The following is a 22,321-nucleotide window of genomic DNA, read 5'->3' as shown; positions in this document are numbered from 1 at the left end:
TAAATGTTAGATCTTATCCATATTTTCCATGATGTCTTGCTATTATCTCTTTTACTGTAAATATACTGAAATTTAACACATTAATTTTCCTCATTGATGTTCAGGGGACATCACATCTTGCTGTTCTCCCAGATGACCAGGATGCTGGACATTCTCCAGGACTACATGGAATACAGAGGTAATGGATACTGCTAGTGGAATACAGAGGTAATGGGTACTGCTAGTGGAATACAGAGGTAATGGATACTGCTAGTGGAATACAGAGGTAATGGATACTGCTAGTAGAATACAGAGGTAATGGGTACTGCTAGTGGAATACAGAGGTAATGGGTACTGCTAGTGGAATACAGAGGTAATGGATACTGCTAGTAGAATACAGAGGTAATGGATACTGCTAGTAGAATACAGAGGTAATGGGTACTGCTAGTGGAATACAGAGGTAATGGGTACTGCTAGTAGAATACAGAGGTAATGGATACTGCTAGTGGAATACAGAGGTAATGGATACTGCTAGTAGAATACAGAGGTAATGGATACTGCTAGTGGAATACAGAGGTAATGGATACTGCTAGTGGAATACAGAGGTAATGGGTACTGCTAGTGGAATACAGAGGTAATGGATACTGCTAGTAGAATACAGAGGTAATGGATACTGCTAGTGGAATACAGAGGTAATGGATACTGCTAGTGGAATACAGAGGTAATGGATACTGCTAGTGGAATATAGAGGTAATGGATACTGCTAGTGGAATACAGAGGTAATGGATACTGCTAGTGGAATACAGAGGTAATGGATACTGCTAGTGGAATACAGAGGTAATGGATACTGCTAGTGGAATACAGAGGTAATGGATACTGCTAGTGGAATACAGAGGTAATGGGTACTGCTAGTAGAATACAGAGGTAATGGATACTGCTAGTGGAATACAGAGGTAATGGATACTGCTAGTGGAATACAGAGGTAATGGATACTGCTAGTAGAATACAGAGGTAATGGATACTGCTAGTGGAATACAGAGGTAATGGATACTGCTAGTGGAATACAGAGGTAATGGATACTGCTAGTGGAATACAGAGGTAATGGGTACTGCTAGTGGAATACAGAGGTAATGGATACTGCTAGTGGAATACAGAGGTAATGGATACTGCTAGTGGAATACAGAGGTCATGGATACTGCTAGTAGAATACAGAGGTAATGGATACTGCTAGTGGAATACAGAGGTAATGGATACTGCTAGTAGAATACAGAGGTAATGGATACTGCTGGTGGAATACAGAGGTAATGGATACTGCTAGTGGAATACAGAGGTAATGGATACTGCTAGTAGAATACAGAGGTAATGGATACTGCTAGTGGAATACAGAGGTAATGGATACTGCTAGTAGAATACAGAGGTAATGGGTACTGCTAGTGGAATACAGAGGTAATGGATACTGCTAGTAGAATACAGAGGTAATGGATACTGCTAGTGGAATACAGAGGTAATGGATACTGCTAGTGGAATACAGAGGTAATGGATACTGCTAGTGGAATACAGAGGTAATGGATACTGCTAGTGGAATACAGAGGTAATGGATACTGCTAGTAGAATACAGAGGTAATGGGTACTGCTAGTAGAATACAGGGGTAATGGGTACTGCTAGTGGAATACAGAGGTAATGGATACTGCTAGTGGAATACAGACGTAATGGATACTGCTAGTGGAATACAGAGGTAATGGATACTGCTAGTGGAATACAGAGGTAATGGATACTGCTAGTAGAATACAGAGGTAATGGATACTGCTAGTGGAATACAGAGGTAATGGATACTGCTAGTGGAATACAGAGGTAATGGGTACTGCTAGTGGAATACAGAGGTAATGGATACTGCTAGTGGAATACAGAGGTAATGGATACTGCTAGTAGAATACAGAGGTAATGGATGCTGCTAGTAGAATACAGAGGTAATGGATACTGCTAGTAGAATACAGAGGTAATGGATACTGCTAGTGGAATACAGAGGTAATGGATACTGCTAGTGGAATATAGAGGTAATGGATACTGCTAGTAGAATACAGAGGTAATGGATACTGCTAGTGTAATACAGAGGTAATGGATACTGCTAGTGGAATACAGAGGTAATGGGTACTGCTAGTGGAATACAGAGGTAATGGATACTGCTAGTGGAATACAGACGTAATGGATACTGCTAGTGGAATACAGAGGTAATGGATACTGCTAGTGGAATACAGAGGTAATGGATACTGCTAGTAGAATACAGAGGTAATGGATACTGCTAGTGGAATACAGAGGTAATGGATACTGCTAGTGGAATACAGAGGTAATGGGTACTGCTAGTAGAATACAGAGGTAATGGATACTGCTAGTGGAATACAGAGGTAATGGATACTGCTAGTAGAATACAGAGGTAATGGATACTGCTAGTGGAATACAGAGGTAATGGATACTGCTAGTAGAATACAGAGGTAATGGATACTGCTAGTAGAATACAGAGGTAATGGATACTGCTAGTAGAATACAGAGGTAATGGATACTGCTAGTAGAATACAGAGGTAATGGATACTGCTAGTAGAATACAGAGATAATGGATACTGCTAGTAGAATACAGAGGTAATGGATACTGCTAGTGGAATACAGAGGTAATGGATACTGCTAGTGGAATACAGAGGTAATGGATACTGCTAGTGGAATACAGAGGTAATGGGTACTGCTAGTAGAATACAGAGGTAATGGATACTGCTAGTGGAATACAGAGGTAATGGGTACTGCTAGTGGAATACAGAGGTAATGGATACTGCTAGTAGAATACAGAGGTAATGGATACTGCTAGTAGAATACAGAGGTAATGGATATCTAGCGATCATTGATCATTTTTGTATTGATAATGTTGATACCTTCTGGAAACAAAGCTTGTTTTATAAGGACGATGGGATCCACCCAAATCATTTGGATTCCTGGATCCTTTCACAGCATTATAAGGCTGCGTTGAGACAATGACTTCCCAATGACCCAGCTCAGTTCATCTCTACCATTGTGTCCCTGAGTTGTCATAATGCTTCAGCAAATATACATTATACCAGGGGCATTGATAGACACAATGTAAGTAACCTAATATGTGGCCTGTTTCAGGAAACTAGGCGTATGTCGTGGGTCACCACTTAACCGGAGAACATAAACTCTTTTTAAATCTAAATGCGTTGTCAGGAATGACTTTTGGAACATGTGAACTTTCACGTGCCTTCATAAGATACTTGTATGCTATCTGTAAATACAAGTATAATTGTTAAATTACGACCTGTGTAAGTTAGTAAGTTTAGCCACAGAAAAGGACAGCAACCTTCCAGCGAGCCATGATTGGCTGAGATAATGAGTGGGCTGGAAATACGAAAGATGAGTTTGGATTGGTCTGCCACATAGCATGCTTCTGTCTATTTGAGCTGATCAGTATGTCTAGGTAATCCTGTCTAACACAGCTTTTATTTATATTTTTTATTACTTAGTAGAACTGCATAAGTGTTGCTCTCCACTTTCTGGAGGATGAGTTTTGAAATCAGTGGAATTAGAGTATGATAGCTAACTACCTGCAGATTCATGCAGGGTAGTAACGTCATGAGTTAGGATTATGGTTAATTGTTTACCTAGCTAGCCATGTCTTAACAAAAGACTCCACTATGCATGTACCCATTTCAATAGAATGTCACAGCGACAACTATTGATAGCCAGCGCGAATTTACCAAGTATATCTATCTACTCTGATTTCAGAGCACTCTCGTCTGAGTGTGTCAGAGCGCAGAATGACTGGTGAATTCACCAACGCTCAACACCCGGTGAATATGGCCGGTGTCAGTATATGTTGGCAAAAAAGTGTAAATTGTTGCCAGCAGCACAGTTGCAGTCACCAACGCTCTGGATAACATAAAAACAGCCTAACCAGCTCTGCTCGGGCGAGTAAAATGGTCAGTGAAAGGTTCCCTCTTAGGAGAGAACGCGCAATCAACCCTTAAAGAGATGGGTGGGGCTAATGTTCGCTTACGAGGGTGTGACTGATGTTGAATGGGTGTAGACAAAGAGCTCTCCAGTAGGTACCAAAACATTCTGCATTCTGCACCGATCCTCGACTTTGGCGATGTCATTTACAAAATAGCCTCCGACACTCTACTCAGCAAATTGGATGCAGTCTATCACAGTGCCATCCACTTTGTCACCAAAGCCCCATCTACCACCCACCACTGCGACCTGTATGCTCTCGTCGGCTGGCCCTCGCTACACTGGCTCCAGGTCATCTATAAGTCTAGGTAAGGCTCCGCCTTATCTCGGCTCACTGGTAACGATAACAACACCCAACCGTAGCATGCGCTCCAGCAGGTATATCTCACTGGTCATCCCCAAAGCCAACACCTGCTTTGGCCGCCTTTCCTTCCAGTTCTCTGCTGCCAATGATTGGAACGAATTGTAAAAATCGCTGAAGTTGGAGACTTTTATCTCCCTCACTAACTTTAAGCATCAGCTATCTGAGCAGCTAACCGATCTCTGCAGCTGTACATAGTCCATCTGTAAATAGCCCACCCAATCTACCTACCTCATCCCCATATTGTTTGTATTTACTTTTGTAGGTTGCTTTTGTTCTGTCTGTTCTGAGGTAACAGTGGCAGGTTAAAGTAGGTTATTTCTCTGTTCTGAGGTAACAGTGGCAGGTTAAATGAGGTTATTTCTCTGTCCTGAGGTAACAGTGGCAGGTTAAATGAGGTTATTTCTCTGTCCTGAGGTAACAGTGGCAGGTTAAAGTAGGTTATTTCTCTGTTCTGAGGTAACAGTGGCAGGTTAAATGAGGTTATTTCTCTGTCCTGAGGTAACAGTGGCAGGTTAAATGAGGTTATTTTCTCTGTTCTGAGGTAACAGTGGCAGGTTAAAGTAGGTTATTTCTCTGTCCTGAGGTAACAGTGGCAGGTTAAATGAGGTTATTTCTCTGTCCTGAGGTAACAGTGGCAGGTTAAAGTAGGTTATTTCTCTGTCCTGAGGTAACAGTGGCAGGTTAAAGTAGGTTATTTCTCTGTCCTGAGGTAACAGTGGCAGGTTAAATGAGGTTATTTCTCTGTCCTGAGGTAACAGTGGCAGGTTAAATTAGGTTATTTCTCTGTCATGAGGTAACAGTGGCAGGTTAAATGAGGTTATTTCTCTGTCCTGAGGTTACAGTGGCAGGTTAAATGAGGTTATTTCTCTGTCCTGCAGGTTACAGATATGAGCGTCTGGATGGCTCAGTCAGGGGGGAAGAGCGTAACCTGGCCATCAAGAACTTCAGCAGCAAAGACGTCTTTGTCTTTCTACTCAGCACTAAAGCAGGTGGGCTCTCCCCGACCTCTAACGGGTCCTAACCCCTGACCTCTAACAGGTCCTAACCCCTGACCTCAAACAGGTCCTAACCCCTGACCTTGAACAGGCCGTAACCCCCTGACCTCTAACAGGTCCTAACCCCTGACCTCTAACAGGTCCTATCCCCTGACCTCGAACAGGCCCTAACCCCCTGACCTCTAACAGGTCCTAACCCCCTGACCTCTAACAGGTCCTAACCCCTGACCTCAAACAGGTCCTAACCCCTGACCTCAAACAGGTCCTAACCCCTGACCTCAAACAGGTCCTATCCCCTGACCTCGAACAGGTCCTATCCCCTGACCCCTAACAGGTCCTAACCCCTGACCCCTAACAGGTCCTAACCCCTGACCCCTAACAGGTCCTAACCCCCTGACCTCTAACAGGTCCTAACCCCCTGACCTCTAACAGGTCCTAACCCCCTGACCTCTAACAGGTCATAACCCCCTGACCTCTAACAGGTCCTAACCCCCTGACCTCTAACAGGTCCTAACCCCCTGACCTCTAACAGGTCCTAACCCCCTGACCTCTTAACAGGTCCTAACCCCTGACCCCTAACCCTCTCACTGGTCCTTAACCCTGACCCCTAACCCTCTCACTGGTCCTTAACCCTGACCCCTGACCTTCTCACTGGTCCTTAACCCTGACCCTTTAACCCTCTCACTGGTCCTTAACCCTGACCCCTAACCCTCTCACTGGTCCTTAACCCTGACCCCTAACCCTCTCACTGGTCCTTAACCCTGACCCCTAACCCTCTCACTGGTCCTTAACCCTGACCCCTAACCCTCTCACTGGTCCTTAACCCTGACCCCTAACCCTCTCACTGGTCCTTAACCCTGACCCCTAACCTTCTCACTGGTCCTTAACCCTGACCCCTAACCTTCTCACTGGTCCTTAACCCTGACCCTTTAACCCTCTCACTGGTCCTTAACCCTGACCCCTAACCCTCTCACTGGTCCTTAACCCTGACCCCTAACCCTCTCACTGGTCCTTAACCCCGACCCTTTAACCCTCTCACTGGTCCTTAACCCTGACCCCTAACCCTCTCACTGGTACTTAACCCTGACCTTCTCACTGGTACTTAACCCTGACCTTCTCACTGGTACTTAACCCTGACCCCTAACCATAACACTAACAAGTGCTATGTTCCCCAGCAAGAAAAACAAAACTTCTCTCTCAAACAGAAGGGTGAACTAACGAAATGGGTCGGATTTTAGGAGGGGTTCTGAAAGACACTCATGGGGGGTCCACTGAAAGCAACAACAACTGGGACCTAAAAGACACCCAGCATGAGCGCCCAGTAAGAGGCAAACAAAAGAAAACCCCACACCAAACTTAGACAGGATGCAAACCAAAAAGTGGCGCAAAACGAAAACAGGGAAGATTAGATAAAGGAACGTTTGTCTATAAATCAAATAGGGAGAGCCAACTAACGGTGTTCACCCTCCACATCTATCAAGACAACTGGAGCACTGGGCCAGACACTCTTAAATATCACCTGGGCCAACTAACGGTGTTCACCCTCCACATCTATCAAGACAACTGGAGCACTGGGCCAGACACTCTTAAATATCACCTGGGCCAACTAACGGTGTTCACCCTCCACATATATCAAGACAACTGGAGCACTGGGCCAGACACTCTTAAATATCACCTGGGCCAACTAACGGTGTTCACCCTCCACATCTATCAAGACAACTGGAGCACTGGGCCAGACACTCTTAAATATCACCTGGGCCAACTAACGGTGTTCACCCTCCACATCTATCAAGACAACTGGAGCACTGGGCCAGACACTCTTAAATATCACCTGGGCCAACTAACGGTGTTCACCCTCCACATCTATCAAGACAACTGGAGCACTGGGCCAGACACTCTTAAATATCACCTGGGCCAACTAACGGTGTTCACCCTCCACATATATCAAGACAACTGGAGCACTGGGCCAGACACTCTTAAATATCACCTGGGCCAACTAACGGTGTTCACCCTCCACATCTATCAAGACAACTGGAGCACTGGGCCAGACACTCTTAAATATCACCTGGGCCAACTAACGGTGTTCACCCTCCACATCTATCAAGACAACTGGAGCACTGGGCCAGACACTCTTAAATATCACCTGGGCCAACTAACGGTGTTCACCCTCCACATCTATCAAGACAACTGGAGCACTGGGCCAGACACTCTTAAATATCACCTGGGCCAACTAACGGTGTTCACCCTCCACATATATCAAGACAACTGGAGCACTGGGCCAGACACTCTTAAATATCACCTGGGCCAACTAACGGTGTTCACCCTCCACATATATCAAGACAACTGGAGCACTGGGCCAGACACTCTTAAATATCACCTGGGCCAACTAACGGTGTTCACCCTCCACATATATCAAGACAACTGGAGCACTGGGCCAGACACTCTTAAATATCACCTGGGCCAACTAACGGTGTTCACCCTCCACATCTATCAAGACAACTGGAGCACTGGGCCAGACACTCTTAAATATCACCTGGGCCAACTAACGGTGTTCACCCTCCACATCTATCAAGACAACTGGAGCACTGGGCCAGACACTCTTAAATATCACCTGGGCCAACTAACGGTGTTCACCCTCCACATATATCAAGACAACTGGAGCACTGGGCCAGACACTCTTAAATATCACCTGGGCCAACTAACGGTGTTCACCCTCCACATATATCAAGACAACTGGAGCACTGGGCCAGACACTCTTAAATATCACCTGGGCCAACTAACGGTGTTCACCCTCCACATATATCAAGACAACTGGAGCACTGGGCCAGACACTCTTAAATATCACCTGGGCCAACTAACGGTGTTCACCCTCCACATCTATCAAGACAACTGGAGCACTGGGCCAGACACTCTTAAATATCACCTGGGCCAACTAACGGTGTTCACCCTCCACATCTATCAAGACAACTGGAGCACTGGGCCAGACACTCTTAAATATCACCTGGGCCAACTAACGGTGTTCACCCTCCACATCTATCAAGACAACTGGAGCACTGGGCCAGACACTCTTAAATATCACCTGGGCCAACTAACGGTGTTCACCCTCCACATCTATCAAGACAACTGGAGCACTGGGCCAGACACTCTTAAATATCACCTGGGCCAGACACTCTTAAATATCACCTGGGCCAGACACTCTTAAATATCACCTGGGCCAGATACTCTTAAATATCACCTGGGCCAGACACTCTTAAATATCACCTGGGCCAGATACTCTTAAATATCACCTGGGCCAACTAACGGTGTTCACCCTCCATATCTATCAAGACAACTGGAGCACTGGGCCAGACACTCTTAAATATCACCTGGGCCAGACACTCTTAAATATCACCTGGGCCAGACACTCTTATATATCACCTGGGCCAACTAACGGTGTTCACCCTCCACATATATCAAGACAACTGGAGCACTGGGCCAGACACTCTTAAATATCACCTGGGCCAACTAACGGTGTTCACCCTCCACATCTATCAAGACAACTGGAGCACTGGGCCAGACACTCTTAAATATCACCTGGGCCAACTAACGGTGTTCACCCTCCACATCTATCAAGACAACTGGAGCACTGGGCCAGACACTCTTAAATATCACCTGGGCCAACTAACGGTGTTCACCCTCCACATCTATCAAGACAACTGGAGCACTGGGCCAGACACTCTTAAATATCACCTGGGCCAACTAACGGTGTTCACCCTCCACATCTATCAAGACAACTGGAGCACTGGGCCAGACACTCTTAAATATCACCTGGGCCAGATACTCTTAAATATCACCTGGGCCAACTAACGGTGTTCACCCTCCACATCTATCAAGACAACTGGAGCACTGGGCCAGACACTCTTAAATATCACCTGGGCCAACTAACGGTGTTCACCCTCCACATCTATCAAGACAACTGGAGCACTGGGCCAGACACTCTTAAATATCACCTGGGCCAACTAACGGTGTTCACCCTCCACATCTATCAAGACAACTGGAGCACTGGGCCAGACACTCTTAAATATCACCTGGGCCAGACACTCTTAAATATCACCTGGGCCAGACACTCTTAAATATCACCTGGGCCAGACACTCTTATATATCACCTGGGCCAGACACTCTTAAATATCACCTGGGCCAGACACTCTTAAATATCACCTGGGCCAGACACTCTTAAATATCACCTGGGCCAGACACTCTTAAATATCACATGGGCCAGACACTCTTAAATATCACCTGGGCCAGACACTCTTAAATATCACCTGGGCCAGACACTCTTAAATATCACCTGGGCCAACATAGGTGAAACATCTTCCCACTAACGAGATGGCAAACCAGCATAGGTATAACACACACTGACTAACGAGGTGACACCAATCGGTGTGCCCCACGTGCTAACGTCCAACCTCAAAATATAAATGGATAAACCAAAGCCTGTAACACAGGTACTCAACCCTTGACCTTTAACCCCAACCCTGCTCACCAGTACTCATCAAGAGCAAGCTTTGATCTGTGATTCTGTGTCTGTCACTCTCCCACTGTCAGCAGAGACATCTCTCCGCCTCTCTATCTCTCCATCTGATCTGTTGACAGAATGAGCTGAAACACCACAGACACACGGAGAGAGAAGAGGAGCTGAGAGTGGGAGGATGTTTCAGACACACGGAGAGAGAGAGAGAAGAGGAGCTGAGAGTGGGAGGATGTTTCAGACACACAGAGAGAGAGAGAAGAGGAGCTGAGAGTGGGAGGATGTTTCAGACACACGGAGAGAGAAGAGGAGCTGAGAGTGGGAGGATGTTTCAGACACACGGAGAGAGAGAAGAGGAGCTGAGAGTGGGAGGATGTTTCAGACACACGGAGAGAGAGAAGAGGAGCTGAGAGTGGGAGGATGTTTCAGACACACAGAGAGAGAGAAGAGGAGCTGAGAGTGGGAGGATGTTTCAGACACACGGAGAGAGAGAGAGAAGAGGAGCTGAGAGTGGGAGGATGTTTCAGACACACAGAGAGAGAAGAGGAGCTGAGAGTGGGAGGATGTTTCAGACACACGGATAGAGAAGAGGAGCTGAGAGTGGGAGGATGTTTCAGACACACAGAGAGAGAGAAGAGGAGCTGAGAGTGGGAGGATGTTTCAGACACACGGAGAGAGAGAGAGAGAGAAGAGGAGCTGAGAGTGGGAGGATGTTTCAGACACACGGAGAGAGAGAGAAGAGGAGCTGAGAGTGGGAGGATGTTTCAGACACACGGAGAGAGAGAGAGAAGAGAAGCTGAGAGTGGGAGGATGTTTCAGACACACGGAGAGAGAGAGAGAAGAGAAGCTGAGAGTGGGAGGATGTTTCAGACACACAGAGAGAGAGAAGAGGAGCTGAGAGTGGGAGGATGTTTCAGACACACGGAGAGAGAGAGAGAAGAGAAGCTGAGAGTGGGAGGATGTTTCAGACACACGGAGAGAGAGAGAGAAGAGAAGCTGAGAGTGGGAGGATGTTTCAGACACACAGAGAGAGAGAAGAGGAGCTGAGAGTGGGAGGATGTTTCAGACACACAGAGAGAGAGAAGAGGAGCTGAGAGTGGGAGGATGTTTCAGACACACGGAGAGAGAGAGAGAAGAGGAGCTGAGAGTGGGAGGATGTTTCAGACACACGGAGAGAGAGAGAGAAGAGGAGCTGAGAGTGGGAGGATGTTTCAGACACACAGAGAGAGAGAGAAGAGGAGCTGAGAGTGGGAGGATGTTTCAGACACACGGAGAGAAGAGGAGCTGAGGGTGGGAGGATGTTTCAGACACACGGAGAGAGAAGAGGAGCTGAGAGTGGGAGGATGTTTCAGACACACGGAGAGAGAAGAGGAGCTGAGAGTGGGAGGATGTTTCAGACACACGGAGAGAGAGAGAGAAGAGGAGCTGAGAGTGGGAGGATGTTTCAGACACACGCAGAGAGAGAGAAGAGGAGCTGAGAGTGGGAGGATGTTTCAGACACACGGAGAGAGAGAGAGAAGAGGAGCTGAGAGTGGGAGGATGTTTCAGACACACGGAGAGAGAGAGAAGAGGAGCTGAGAGTGGGAGGATGTTTCAGACACACGGATAGAGAAGAGGAGCTGAGAGTGGGAGGATGTTTCAGACACACGGAGAGAGAGAAGAGGAGCTGAGAGTGGGAGGATGTTTCAGACACACGGAGAGAGAGAGAGAGAGAAGAGGAGCTGAGAGTGGGAGGATGTTTCAGACACACGGAGAGAGAGAGAGAGAGAAGAGGAGCTGAGAGTGGGAGGATGTTTCAGACACACGGAGAGAGAGAGAAGAGAAGCTGAGAGTGGGAGGATGTTTCAGACACACGGAGAGAGAGAGAGAAGAGAAGCTGAGAGTGGGAGGATGTTTCAGACACACGGAGAGAGAGAGAGAAGAGGAGCTGAGAGTGGGAGGATGTTTCAGACACACGGAGAGAGAGAGAGAGAGAAGAGGAGCTGAGAGTGGGAGGATGTTTCAGACACACGGAGAGAGAGAGAGAAGAGGAGCTGAGAGTGGGAGGATGTTTCAGACACACGGAGAGAGAAGAGGAGCTGAGAGTGGGAGGATGTTTCAGACACACAGAGAGAGAGAAGAGGAGCTGAGAGTGGGAGGATGTTTCAGACACACGGAGAGAGAGAGAGAAGAGGAGCTGAGAGTGGGAGGATGTTTCAGACACACGGAGAGAGAAGAGGAGCTGAGAGTGGGAGGATGTTTCAGACACACAGAGAGAGAGAAGAGGAGCTGAGAGTGGGAGGATGTTTCAGACACACGGAGAGAGAGAGAAGAGGAGCTGAGAGTGGGAGGATGTTTCAGACACACGGAGAGAGAGAGAAGAGGAGCTGAGAGTGGGAGGATGTTTCAGACACACGGAGAGAGAGAGAAGAGGAGCTGAGAGTGGGAGGATGTTTCAGACACACGGAGAGAGAGAGAAGAGGAGCTGAGAGTGGGAGGATGTTTCAGACACACAGAGAGAGAGAAGAGGAGCTGAGAGTGGGAGGATGTTTCAGACACACGGAGAGAGAAGAGGAGCTGAGAGTGGGAGGATGTTTCAGACACACGGAGAGAGAAGAGGAGCTGAGAGTGGGAGGATGTTTCAGACACACGGAGAGAGAGAGAGAGAAGAGGAGCTGAGAGTGGGAGGATGTTTCAGACACACAGAGAGAGAGAAGAGGAGCTGAGAGTGGGAGGATGTTTCAGACACACGGAGAGAGAGAAGAGGAGCTGAGAGTGGGAGGATGTTTCAGCCACACGGAGAGAGAGAAGAGGAGCTGAGAGTGGGAGGATGTTTCAGACACACAGAGAGAGAGAAGAGGAGCTGAGAGTGGGAGGATGTTTCAGACACACGGAGAGAGAGAGAGAAGAGGAGCTGAGAGTGGGAGGATGTTTCAGACACACAGAGAGAGAGAAGAGGAGCTGAGAGTGGGAGGATGTTTCAGACACACAGAGAGAGAGAGAAGAGGAGCTGAGAGTGGGAGGATGTTTCAGACACACGGAGAGAGAGAGAGAAGAGGAGCTGAGAGTGGGAGGATGTTTCAGACACACAGAGAGAGAGAGAGAAGAGGAGCTGAGAGTGGGAGGATGTTTCAGACACACGCAGAGAGAGAGAAGAGGAGCTGAGAGTGGGAGGATGTTTCAGACACACGGAGAGAGAGAGAGAAGAGGAGCTGAGGGTGGGAGGATGTTTCAGACACACAGAGAGAGAGAGAAGAGGAGCTGAGAGTGGGAGGATGTTTCAGACACACAGAGAGAGAAGAGGAGCTGAGAGTGGGAGGATGTTTCAGACACACGGAGAGAGAGAGAAGAGGAGCTGAGAGTGGGAGGATGTTTCAGACACACGGATAGAGAAGAGGAGCTGAGAGTGGGAGGATGTTTCAGACACACAGAGAGAGAGAAGAGGAGCTGAGAGTGGGAGGATGTTTCAGACACACGGAGAGAGAGAGAAGAGGAGCTGAGAGTGGGAGGATGTTTCAGACACACGGAGAGAAGAGGAGCTGAGGGTGGGAGGATGTTTCAGACACACGGATAGAGAAGAGGAGCTGAGAGTGGGAGGATGTTTCAGACACACGGATAGAGAAGAGGAGCTGAGAGTGGGAGGATGTTTCAGACACACGGAGAGAGAGAGAAGAGGAGCTGAGAGTGGGAGGATGTTTCAGACACACGGATAGAGAAGAGGAGCTGAGAGTGGGAGGATGTTTCAGACACACGGAGAGAGAGAGAAGAGGAGCTGAGAGTGGGAGGATGTTTCAGACACACGGAGAGAGAGAGAAGAGGAGCTGAGGGTGGGAGGATGTTTCAGACACACGGATAGAGAAGAGGAGCTGAGAGTGGGAGGATGTTTCAGACACACAGAGAGAGAGAAGAGGAGCTGAGAGTGGGAGGATGTTTCAGACACACGGAGAGAGAGAGAAGAGGAGCTGAGAGTGGGAGGATGTTTCAGACACACAGAGAGAGAAGAGGAGCTGAGAGTGGGAGGATGTTTCAGACACACGGAGAGAGAGAAGAGGAGCTGAGAGTGGGAGGATGTTTCAGACACACAGAGAGAGAGAAGAGGAGCTGAGAGTGGGAGGATGTTTCAGACACACGGAGAGAGAGAAGAGGAGCTGAGAGTGGGAGGATGTTTCAGCCACACGGAGAGAGAGAGAGAGAGAAGAGGAGCTGAGAGTGGGAGGATGTTTCAGACACACAGAGAGAGAAGAGGAGCTGAGAGTGGGAGGATGTTTCAGACACACGGAGAGAGAAGAGGAGCTGAGAGTGGGAGGATGTTTCAGACACACAGAGAGAGAGAAGAGGAGCTGAGAGTGGGAGGATGTTTCAGACACACAGAGAGAGAGAAGAGGAGCTGAGAGTGGGAGGATGTTTCAGACACACGGAGAGAGAGAGAAGAGGAGCTGAGAGTGGGAGGATGTTTCAGACACACAGAGAGAGAAGAGGAGCTGAGAGTGGGAGGATGTTTCAGACACACGGAGAGAGAAGAGGAGCTGAGAGTGGGAGGATGTTTCAGACACACGGAGAGAGAGAAGAGGAGCTGAGAGTGGGAGGATGTTTCAGACACACGGAGAGAGAAGAGGAGCTGAGAGTGGGAGGATGTTTCAGACACACGGAGAGAGAGAGAAGAGGAGCTGAGAGTGGGAGGATGTTTCAGACACACGGAGAGAGAGAAGAGGAGCTGAGAGTGGGAGGATGTTTCAGACACACAGAGAGAGAGAGAAGAGGAGCTGAGAGTGGGAGGATGTTTCAGACACACACAGAGAGAGAGAAGAGGAGCTGAGAGTGGGAGGATGTTTCAGACACACTGAGAGAGAGAGAAGAGGAGCTGAGAGTGGGAGGATGTTTCAGACACACGGAGAGAGAGAGAAGAGGAGCTGAGAGTGGGAGGATGTTTCAGACACACGGAGAGAGAGAAGAGGAGCTGAGAGTGGGAGGATGTTTCAGACACACAGAGAGAGAGAGAAGAGGAGCTGAGAGTGGGAGGATGTTTCAGACACACAGAGAGAGAGAGAGAAGAGGAGCTGAGAGTGGGAGGATGTTTCAGACACACAGAGAGAGAGAAGAGGAGCTGAGAGTGGGAGGATGTTTCAGACACACAGAGAGAGAGAAGAGGAGCTGAGAGTGGGAGGATGTTTCAGACACACGGAGAGAGAGAAGAGGAGCTGAGAGTGGGAGGATGTTTCAGACACACAGAGAGAGAGAGAAGAGGAGCTGAGAGTGGGAGGATGTTTCAGACACATGGAGAGAGAGAGAAGAGGAGCTGAGAGTGGGAGGATTTTCAGCTGTCTGTCAATGAGACCAAAAGCGTTTTGAGTTTCTCTCTTAAGTTTGAACCAGAATATGAAAGCTGAGAGAAAAAGGAGCCGACTTGACAACTTTCATTAACATGCTTTACGACCTTTAAATCACTTCTAGTCTCCAAGCTGTAGACACCCACTGTAGGGCAGCACACTACATGCACCTTCATGAACAGCATAAGAATAAGGAATAAACTATGAAAGAATAAACAATGAAGACTAAGGAATAAATAAACAAACAATGAAAGACTAAAGAATAAACAATTAAAGAATGAATAAACAAACAAATAAAGAATAAACAATGAAAGAATAAGGAATGAATAAACAAACAAATAAAGAATAAACAATGAAAGAATAAGGAATGAATAAACAAACAATGAAAGAATAAGGAATAAACAATGAAAGCAAATACGTAATGTGCTAACAACATGATCAATGAGCTAAACTGACGCCTGACTCCCTTTACTCTCATGGACAGTGACTTCAACCTCTGACCACAGTAGACCTGCTGACCCCTGTATAACCTCTGACCTGTCTCTCTGCTGTATAGGAGGCGTTGGGATGAACCTAACAGCAGCTGATACTGTGATCTTCATTGACTCTGACTTCAACCCCCAGAATGACCTGCAGGCTGCCGCTCGCTGCCACCGGATTGGTCAGACCAGGTAACACAGGGCCCTAGTTCTATTGGTCAGACTAGGTAACACAGGGCCCTGGTTCTATTGGTCAGACTAGGTAACACAGGGCCCTAGTTCTATTGGTCAGACTAGGTAACACAGGGCCCTAGTTCTATTGGTCAGACCAGGTAACACAGGGCCCTAGTTCTATTGGTCAGACCAGGTAACACAGGGCCCTAGTTCTATTGGTCAGACTAGGTAACACAGGGCCCTAGTTCTATTGGTCAGACCAAGTAACACAGGGCCCTGGTTCTATTGGTCATACTAGGTAACACAGGGCCCTAGTTCTATTGGTCAGACCAGGTAACACAGGGCCCTAGTTCTATTGGTCAGACCAGGTAACACAGGGCCCTGGTTCTATTGGTCAGACTAGGTAACACAGGGCCCTAGTTCTATTGGTCAGACCAGGTAACACAGGGCCCTAGTTCTATTGGTCAGACCAGGTAACACAGGGCCCTAGTTCTATTGGTCAGACTAGGTAACACAGGGCCCTAGTTCTATTGGTCAGACTAGGTAACACAGGGCCCTAGTTCTATTGGTCAGACTAGGTAACACAGGGCCCTAGTTCTATTGGTCAGACTAGGTAACACAGGGCCCTAGTTCTATTGGTCAGACTAGGTAACACAGGGCCCTAGTTCTATTGGTCAGACCAGGTAACACAGGGCCCTAGTTCTATTGGTCAGACTAGGTAACACAGGGCCCTGGTTCTATTGGTCAGACCAGGTAACACAGGGCCCTAGTTCTATTGGTCAGACTAGGTAACACAGGGCCCTAGTTCTATTGGTCAGACCAGGTAACACAGGGCCCTAGTTCTATTGGTCAGACTAGGTAACACAGGGCCCTGGTTCTATTGGTCAGACCAGGTAACACAGGGCCCTAGTTCTATTGGTCAGACTAGGTAACACAGGGCCCTAGTTCTATTGGTCAGACCAGGTAACACAGGGCCCTGGTTCTATTGGTCAGACTAGGTAACACAGGGCCCTAGTTCTATTGGTCAGACTAGGTAACACAGGGCCCTGGTTCTATTGGTCAGACTAGGTAACACAGGGCCTTAGTTCTATTGGTCAGACCAGGTAACACAGGGCCTTAGTTCTATTGGTCAGACCAGGTAGCACGGGGCCCTAGTTCTATTGGTCAGACCAGGTAACAACATTAATAATAATATATATTAGCACTAGGGCCTTGAGTTAATAATAATATATATTAGCTGCTATATATTCTCTTACTTATTAATGTATATAAGTTGGTGGTGGGGTAACCAGAGGTCTATTTAACAGGGCTGTGAAGGTGATCCGGCTCCTGGGGAGGGATACGGTAGAGGAGATTGTGTACTCCCGGGCAAGTTCTAAGCTCAGCCTTACCAACACAGTGATAGAAGAGGGGCGTTTCTCTCTGCTTAACCACACCCACTCTGCTGCTGCCGGTCTGCAGGTCAGTAACCCTGGCAACACACCGTCAGTAACCCTGGCAAAACACCGTCAGTAACCCTGGCAACACAACGTCAGTAACCCTGGCAAACACTGTCAGTAACCCTGGCAACACACCGTCAGTAACCCTGGCAACACACCGTCAGTAACCCTGGCAACACACTGTCAGTAACCTGGCAACTGGTGATGGGAGGAAAAAATGCCTAAAGTTATTATCACAATATTATTATTTTATAGGCTGTACCTGCGCCAAAACTCTTCTTTCTTCTTTGTGAGTCAACATGTTTTCAGCACTTTTATTTCCATAACTGATCAAAACTAGTTTTTCATGGCTCTCTCGTGTCCCTCTACAGCAGACATATAGTGAGCAATATGTTTGGGACATTGAATCGCAGAGTCGAATCGCAATACATACAGAATCGTAAAATTCACAATACATATCGCACAGTCAGTAAACCTGGCAGCACACGGTCAAGAAACCTGGCAACACACGGTCAGTAAACCTGGCAACACACAGTCAGTAAACCTGGCAACACACGGTCAGTAAACCTGGCAACACACGGTCAGTAAACCTGGCAACACACGGTCAGTAAACCTGGCAACACACGGTCAGTAAACCTGGCAACACACGGTCAGTAAACCTGGCAACACACGGTCAGTAAACCTGGCAACGCACGGTCAGTAAACCTGGCAACACACAGTCAGTAAACCTGGCAACACACGGTCAGTAAACCTGGCAACACACGGTCAGTAAACCTGGCAACACACGGTCAGTAAACCTGGCAACACACGGTCAGTAAACCTGGCAACACACGGTCAGTAAACCTGGCAACACACGGTCAGTAAACCTGGCAACACACGGTCAGTAAACCTGGCAACACACGGTCAGTAAACCTGGCAACACACGGTCAGTAAACCTGACAACACACGGTCAGTAAACCTGGCAACACACGGTCAGTAAACACGGTCAGTAAACCTGGCAACACACGGTCAGTAAACCTGGCAACACACGGTCAGTAAACATGGCAACACACGGTCAGTAAACCTGGCAACACACGGTCAGTAAACCTGGCAACACACGGTCAGTAAACATGGCAACACACGGTCAGTAAACATGGTCAGTAAACCTGGCAACACACGGTCAGTAAACACGGTCAGTAAACCTGGCAACACACGGTCAGTAAACCTGGCAACACACGGTCAGTAAACCTGGCAGCACACGGTCAGTAAACCTGGCAACACACGGTCAGTAAACCTAGCAACACACGGTCAGTAAACCTGGCAACACACGGTCAGTAAACCTGGCAACACACGGTCAGTAAACCTGGCAACACACGGTCAGTAAACCTGGCAGCACACGGTCAGTAAACCTGGCAACACACGGTCAGTAAACCTGGCAACACACGGTCAGTAAACCTGGCAGCACACGGTCAGTAAACACTGTCAGTAAACACTGTCAGTAAACCTGGCAACACACGGTCAGTAAACCTGGCAACACACGGTCAGTAAACCTGGCAACACACGGTCAGTAAACCTGGCAGCACACGGTCAGTAAACCTGGCAGCACACGGTCAGTAAACCTGGCAACACACGGTCAGTAAACCTGGCAACACACGGTCAGTAAACCTGGCAACACACGGTCAGTAAACCTGGCAACACACGGTCAGTAAACCTGGCAACACACGGTCAGTAAACCTGGCAGCACACGGTCAGTAAACGTGGCAACACACGGTCAGTAAACCTGGCAACACACGGTCAGTAAACCTGGCAACACACGGTCAGTAAACCTGGCAACACACGGTCAGTAAACCTGGCAGCACACGGTCAGTAAACCTGGCAGCACACGGTCAGTAAACCTGGCAACACACGGTCAGTAAACCTGGCAACACACGGTCAGTAAACCTGGCAACACACGGTCAGTAAACCTGGCAACACACGGTCAGTAAACCTGGCAACACACGGTCAGTAAACCTGGCAACACACGGTCAGTAAACCTGGCAACACACGGTCAGTAAACCTGGCAACACACGGTCAGTAAACCTGGCAACACACGGTCAGTAAACCTGGCAACACACGGTCAGTAAACCTGGCAACACACGGTCAGTAAACACTGTCAGTAAACCTGGCAACACACGGTCAGTAAACCTGGCAGCACACTGTCAGTAAACATGGTCAGTAAACCTGGCAACACACGGTCAGTAAACCTGGCAACACACGGTCAGTAAACCTGGCAACACACGGTCAGTAAACCTGGCAACACATGGTCAGTAAACCTGGCAACACATGGTCAGTAAACCTGGCAACACACGGTCAGTAAACCTGGCAACGCATGGTCAGTAAACCTGGCAACACACGGTCAGTAAACCTGGCAACACATGGTCAGTAAACCTGGCAACACATGGTCAGTAAACCTGGCAACACATGGTCAGTAAACCTGGCAACACATGGTCAGTAAACCTGGCAACACACGGTCAGTAAACCTGGCAACACACGGTCAGTAAACCTGGCAACACACGGTCAGTAAACCTGGCAACACACCGTCAGTAAACCTGGCAACACACGGTCAGTAAACCTGGCAACACACGGTCAGTAAACCTGGCAACACACGGTCAGTAAACCTGGCAACACATGGTCAGTAAACCTGGCAACACACCGTCAGTAAACCTGGCAGCACACGGTCAGTAAACCTGGCAACACACGGTCAGTAAACCTGTCAACGCACGGTCAGTAAACCTGGCAACACACGGTCAGTAAACCTGGCAACACATGGTCAGTAAACCTGTCAACGCACGGTCAGTAAACCTGGCAACACACGGTCAGTAAACCTGGCAACACACAGTCAGTAAACCTGGCAACACACGGTCAGTAAACCTGGCAGCACACGGTCAGTAAACCTGGCAACACACGGTCAGTAAACCTGGCAACACACGGTCAGTAAACCTGGCAACACACGGTCAGTAAACCTGGCAACACATGGTCAGTAAACCTGGCAACACACGGTCAGTAAACCTGGCAACACACGGTCAGTAAACCTGGCAGCACACGGTCAGTAAACCTGGCAACACACGGTCAGTAAACCTGGCAACACACGGTCAGTAAACCTGGCAACACACGGTCAGTAAACCTGGCAACACACGGTCAGTAAACCTGGCAACACACGGTCAGTAAACCTGGCAACGCACGGTCAGTAAACCTGGCAACAGCAACCATTTCTTTCATGACACCTCACTGTCCCGTCAACAGGCTACTCTGCCCTTCCTGACACCTCACTGTCCCGTCAACAGGCTACTCTGCCCTTCCTGACACCTCACTGTCTCGTCAACAGGCTACTCTGCCCGTCCTGACACCTCACTGTCCCGTCAACAGGCTACTCTGCCCTTCCTGACACCTCACTGTCCCGTCAACTGGCTACTCTGCCCTTCCTGACACCTCACTGTCTCGTCAACAGGCTACTCTGCCCTTCCTGACACCTCACTGTCTCGTCAACAGGCTACTCTGCCCGTCCTGACACCTCACTGTCTCGTCAACAGGCTACTCTGCCCTTCCTGACACCTCACTGTCTCGTCAACAGGCTACTCTGCCCTTCCTGACACCTCACTGTCTCGTCAACAGGCTACTCTGCCCTTCCTGACACCTCACTGTCCCGTCAACTGGCTACTCTGCCCTTTCTGACACCTCACTGTCCCGTCAACTGGCTACTCTGCCCGTCCTGACACCTCACTGTCTCGTCAACAGGCTACTCTGCCCTTCCTCTCTCCTCATCCATCCTGTTCCATCTGTCTCTCTCCAGCTCAGCGAGATCCTGAAGTTTGGAGTGGACAAACTGTTGTCGTCAGAAGAGAGCTCCATCCAGGCTGTGAACATGGGTCTGATCCTGGGTCAGTCTAGAGACGGGGAGTGGCTGACTGATGAAGCCCCCACCCAGACCAAGGACCTGCCCACAGAGGAGGGAGAATCTGAGGGACAGAGTGAGTAGCAAAAGCTCATTGAGGCCCCACAGCAAAACCTGGCATCAATCTACACTGTAAACCTCTACTACTCTACACTATTAGTGTGCATCCCAAATTGCATTATATTCCCTCAGGTCCCTGTGGTAACCGTGTGGTTAGATTTGGACCAGTAACCAGCAGGTAGCCTAGTGGTTAGTGTTGGACTAGTAACCAGCAGGTAGCCAGTCTCTCTCTCTCCCTGTCTCTCTCTCTCTCCCTGTCCCTCTCTCTCTCTCTCTCCGTCTCCCTGTCTCCCTCCCTGTCTCTCTCTCTCTCCCCCTGTCTCTCTCCCTGTCTCTCTCCCTGTCTCTCTCCCTCTGTCTCTCCCTGTCCCTCTTTTTGTCCCTGTCCCTCACTCTCTCCCTGTCGCTCTCTCTCCCCTGTCCCTGTCTCTCTCTCCCTGTCTCTCTCTCCCCTGTCCCCCTGTCTCTCTCTCTCCCTGTCTCTGTCTCTCTCTCTCCCTGTCTCTCTCTCTCCCTGTCTCTCTCTCTCCCTGTCTCTGTCTCTCTCTCTCCCTGTCTCTCTCTCTCCCTGTCTCTGTCTCTCCCTGTCTCTCTCTCTCCCTGTCTCTCTCTCTCCCTGTCTCTCTCTCTCCCTGTCTCCCTCTCTCCCCCTGTCTCCCTGTCTCCCTCTCTCTCCCTGTCTCCCTCTCTCTCCCTGTCTCCCACTCTCTCCCTGTCTCTCTCTCTCTCCCTGTCCCTCTCTCTCTCTCTCCCTGTCTCTCTCTCTCTCTCCCTGTCCCTCTCTCTCTCTCTCTCCGTCTCCCTGTCTCCCTCCCTGTCTCTCTCTCTCTCCCCTGTCTCTCTCCCTGTCTCTCTCCCTGTCTCTCTCCCTCTGTCTCTCCCTGTCCCTCTTTTTGTCCCTGTCCCTCACTCTCTCCCTGTCGCTCTCTCTCCCCTGTCCCTGTCTCTCTCTCCCTGTCTCTCTCTCCCCTGTCCCCCTGTCTCTCTCTCTCCCTGTCTCTGTCTCTCTCTCTCCCTGTCTCTCTCTCTCCCTGTCTCTGTCTCTCCCTGTCTCTGTCTCTCCCTGTCTCTGTCTCTCCCTGTCTCTCTCTCTCCC

The 22,321-nt window shown here is 48.8% G+C and overlaps 1 protein-coding gene and 1 long non-coding RNA gene across 17 annotated transcripts in view; one reads left to right on the top strand and one right to left on the bottom strand.

Annotated features, from left to right (window-relative positions):
* Positions 1–22,321, top strand: part of chd1l (chromodomain helicase DNA binding protein 1-like) — a 73,227-nt gene that overhangs the window by 15,068 nt on the left and 35,838 nt on the right. The window contains exons 11-15 of the mRNA XM_052469095.1: positions 105–178; positions 5,234–5,344; positions 15,720–15,834; positions 17,124–17,277; positions 21,064–21,241. Coding sequence (XP_052325055.1) covers positions 105–178; positions 5,234–5,344; positions 15,720–15,834; positions 17,124–17,277; positions 21,064–21,241 — 632 coding nt within the window. The remainder of the gene's footprint in view (positions 1–104; positions 179–5,233; positions 5,345–15,719; positions 15,835–17,123; positions 17,278–21,063; positions 21,242–22,321) is intronic.
* Positions 6,641–9,726, bottom strand: LOC127909120 (uncharacterized). 16 transcript variants are annotated; one of them, XR_008069806.1, is made up of 5 exons: positions 9,262–9,726; positions 8,846–9,157; positions 8,196–8,507; positions 7,026–7,961; positions 6,641–6,947 (listed from the first exon to the last, which is right to left on the bottom strand). It is a non-coding gene; the product is annotated as an uncharacterized LOC127909120 (long non-coding RNA). The 16 variants fall into 16 exon arrangements; XR_008069857.1 differs by having other exon boundaries at positions 6,641–7,025; positions 7,260–7,961; XR_008069813.1 differs by having other exon boundaries at positions 6,641–7,259; positions 7,338–7,961.

This window comes from Oncorhynchus keta, chromosome 1, assembly GCF_023373465.1.
Source record: "Oncorhynchus keta strain PuntledgeMale-10-30-2019 chromosome 1, Oket_V2, whole genome shotgun sequence".
Taxonomy (NCBI): Eukaryota; Metazoa; Chordata; class Actinopteri; order Salmoniformes; family Salmonidae; genus Oncorhynchus; species Oncorhynchus keta.
The sequence above is the reverse complement of the archived record's forward strand: the minus strand, read 5'-3'. Positions and strand labels throughout refer to the sequence as shown.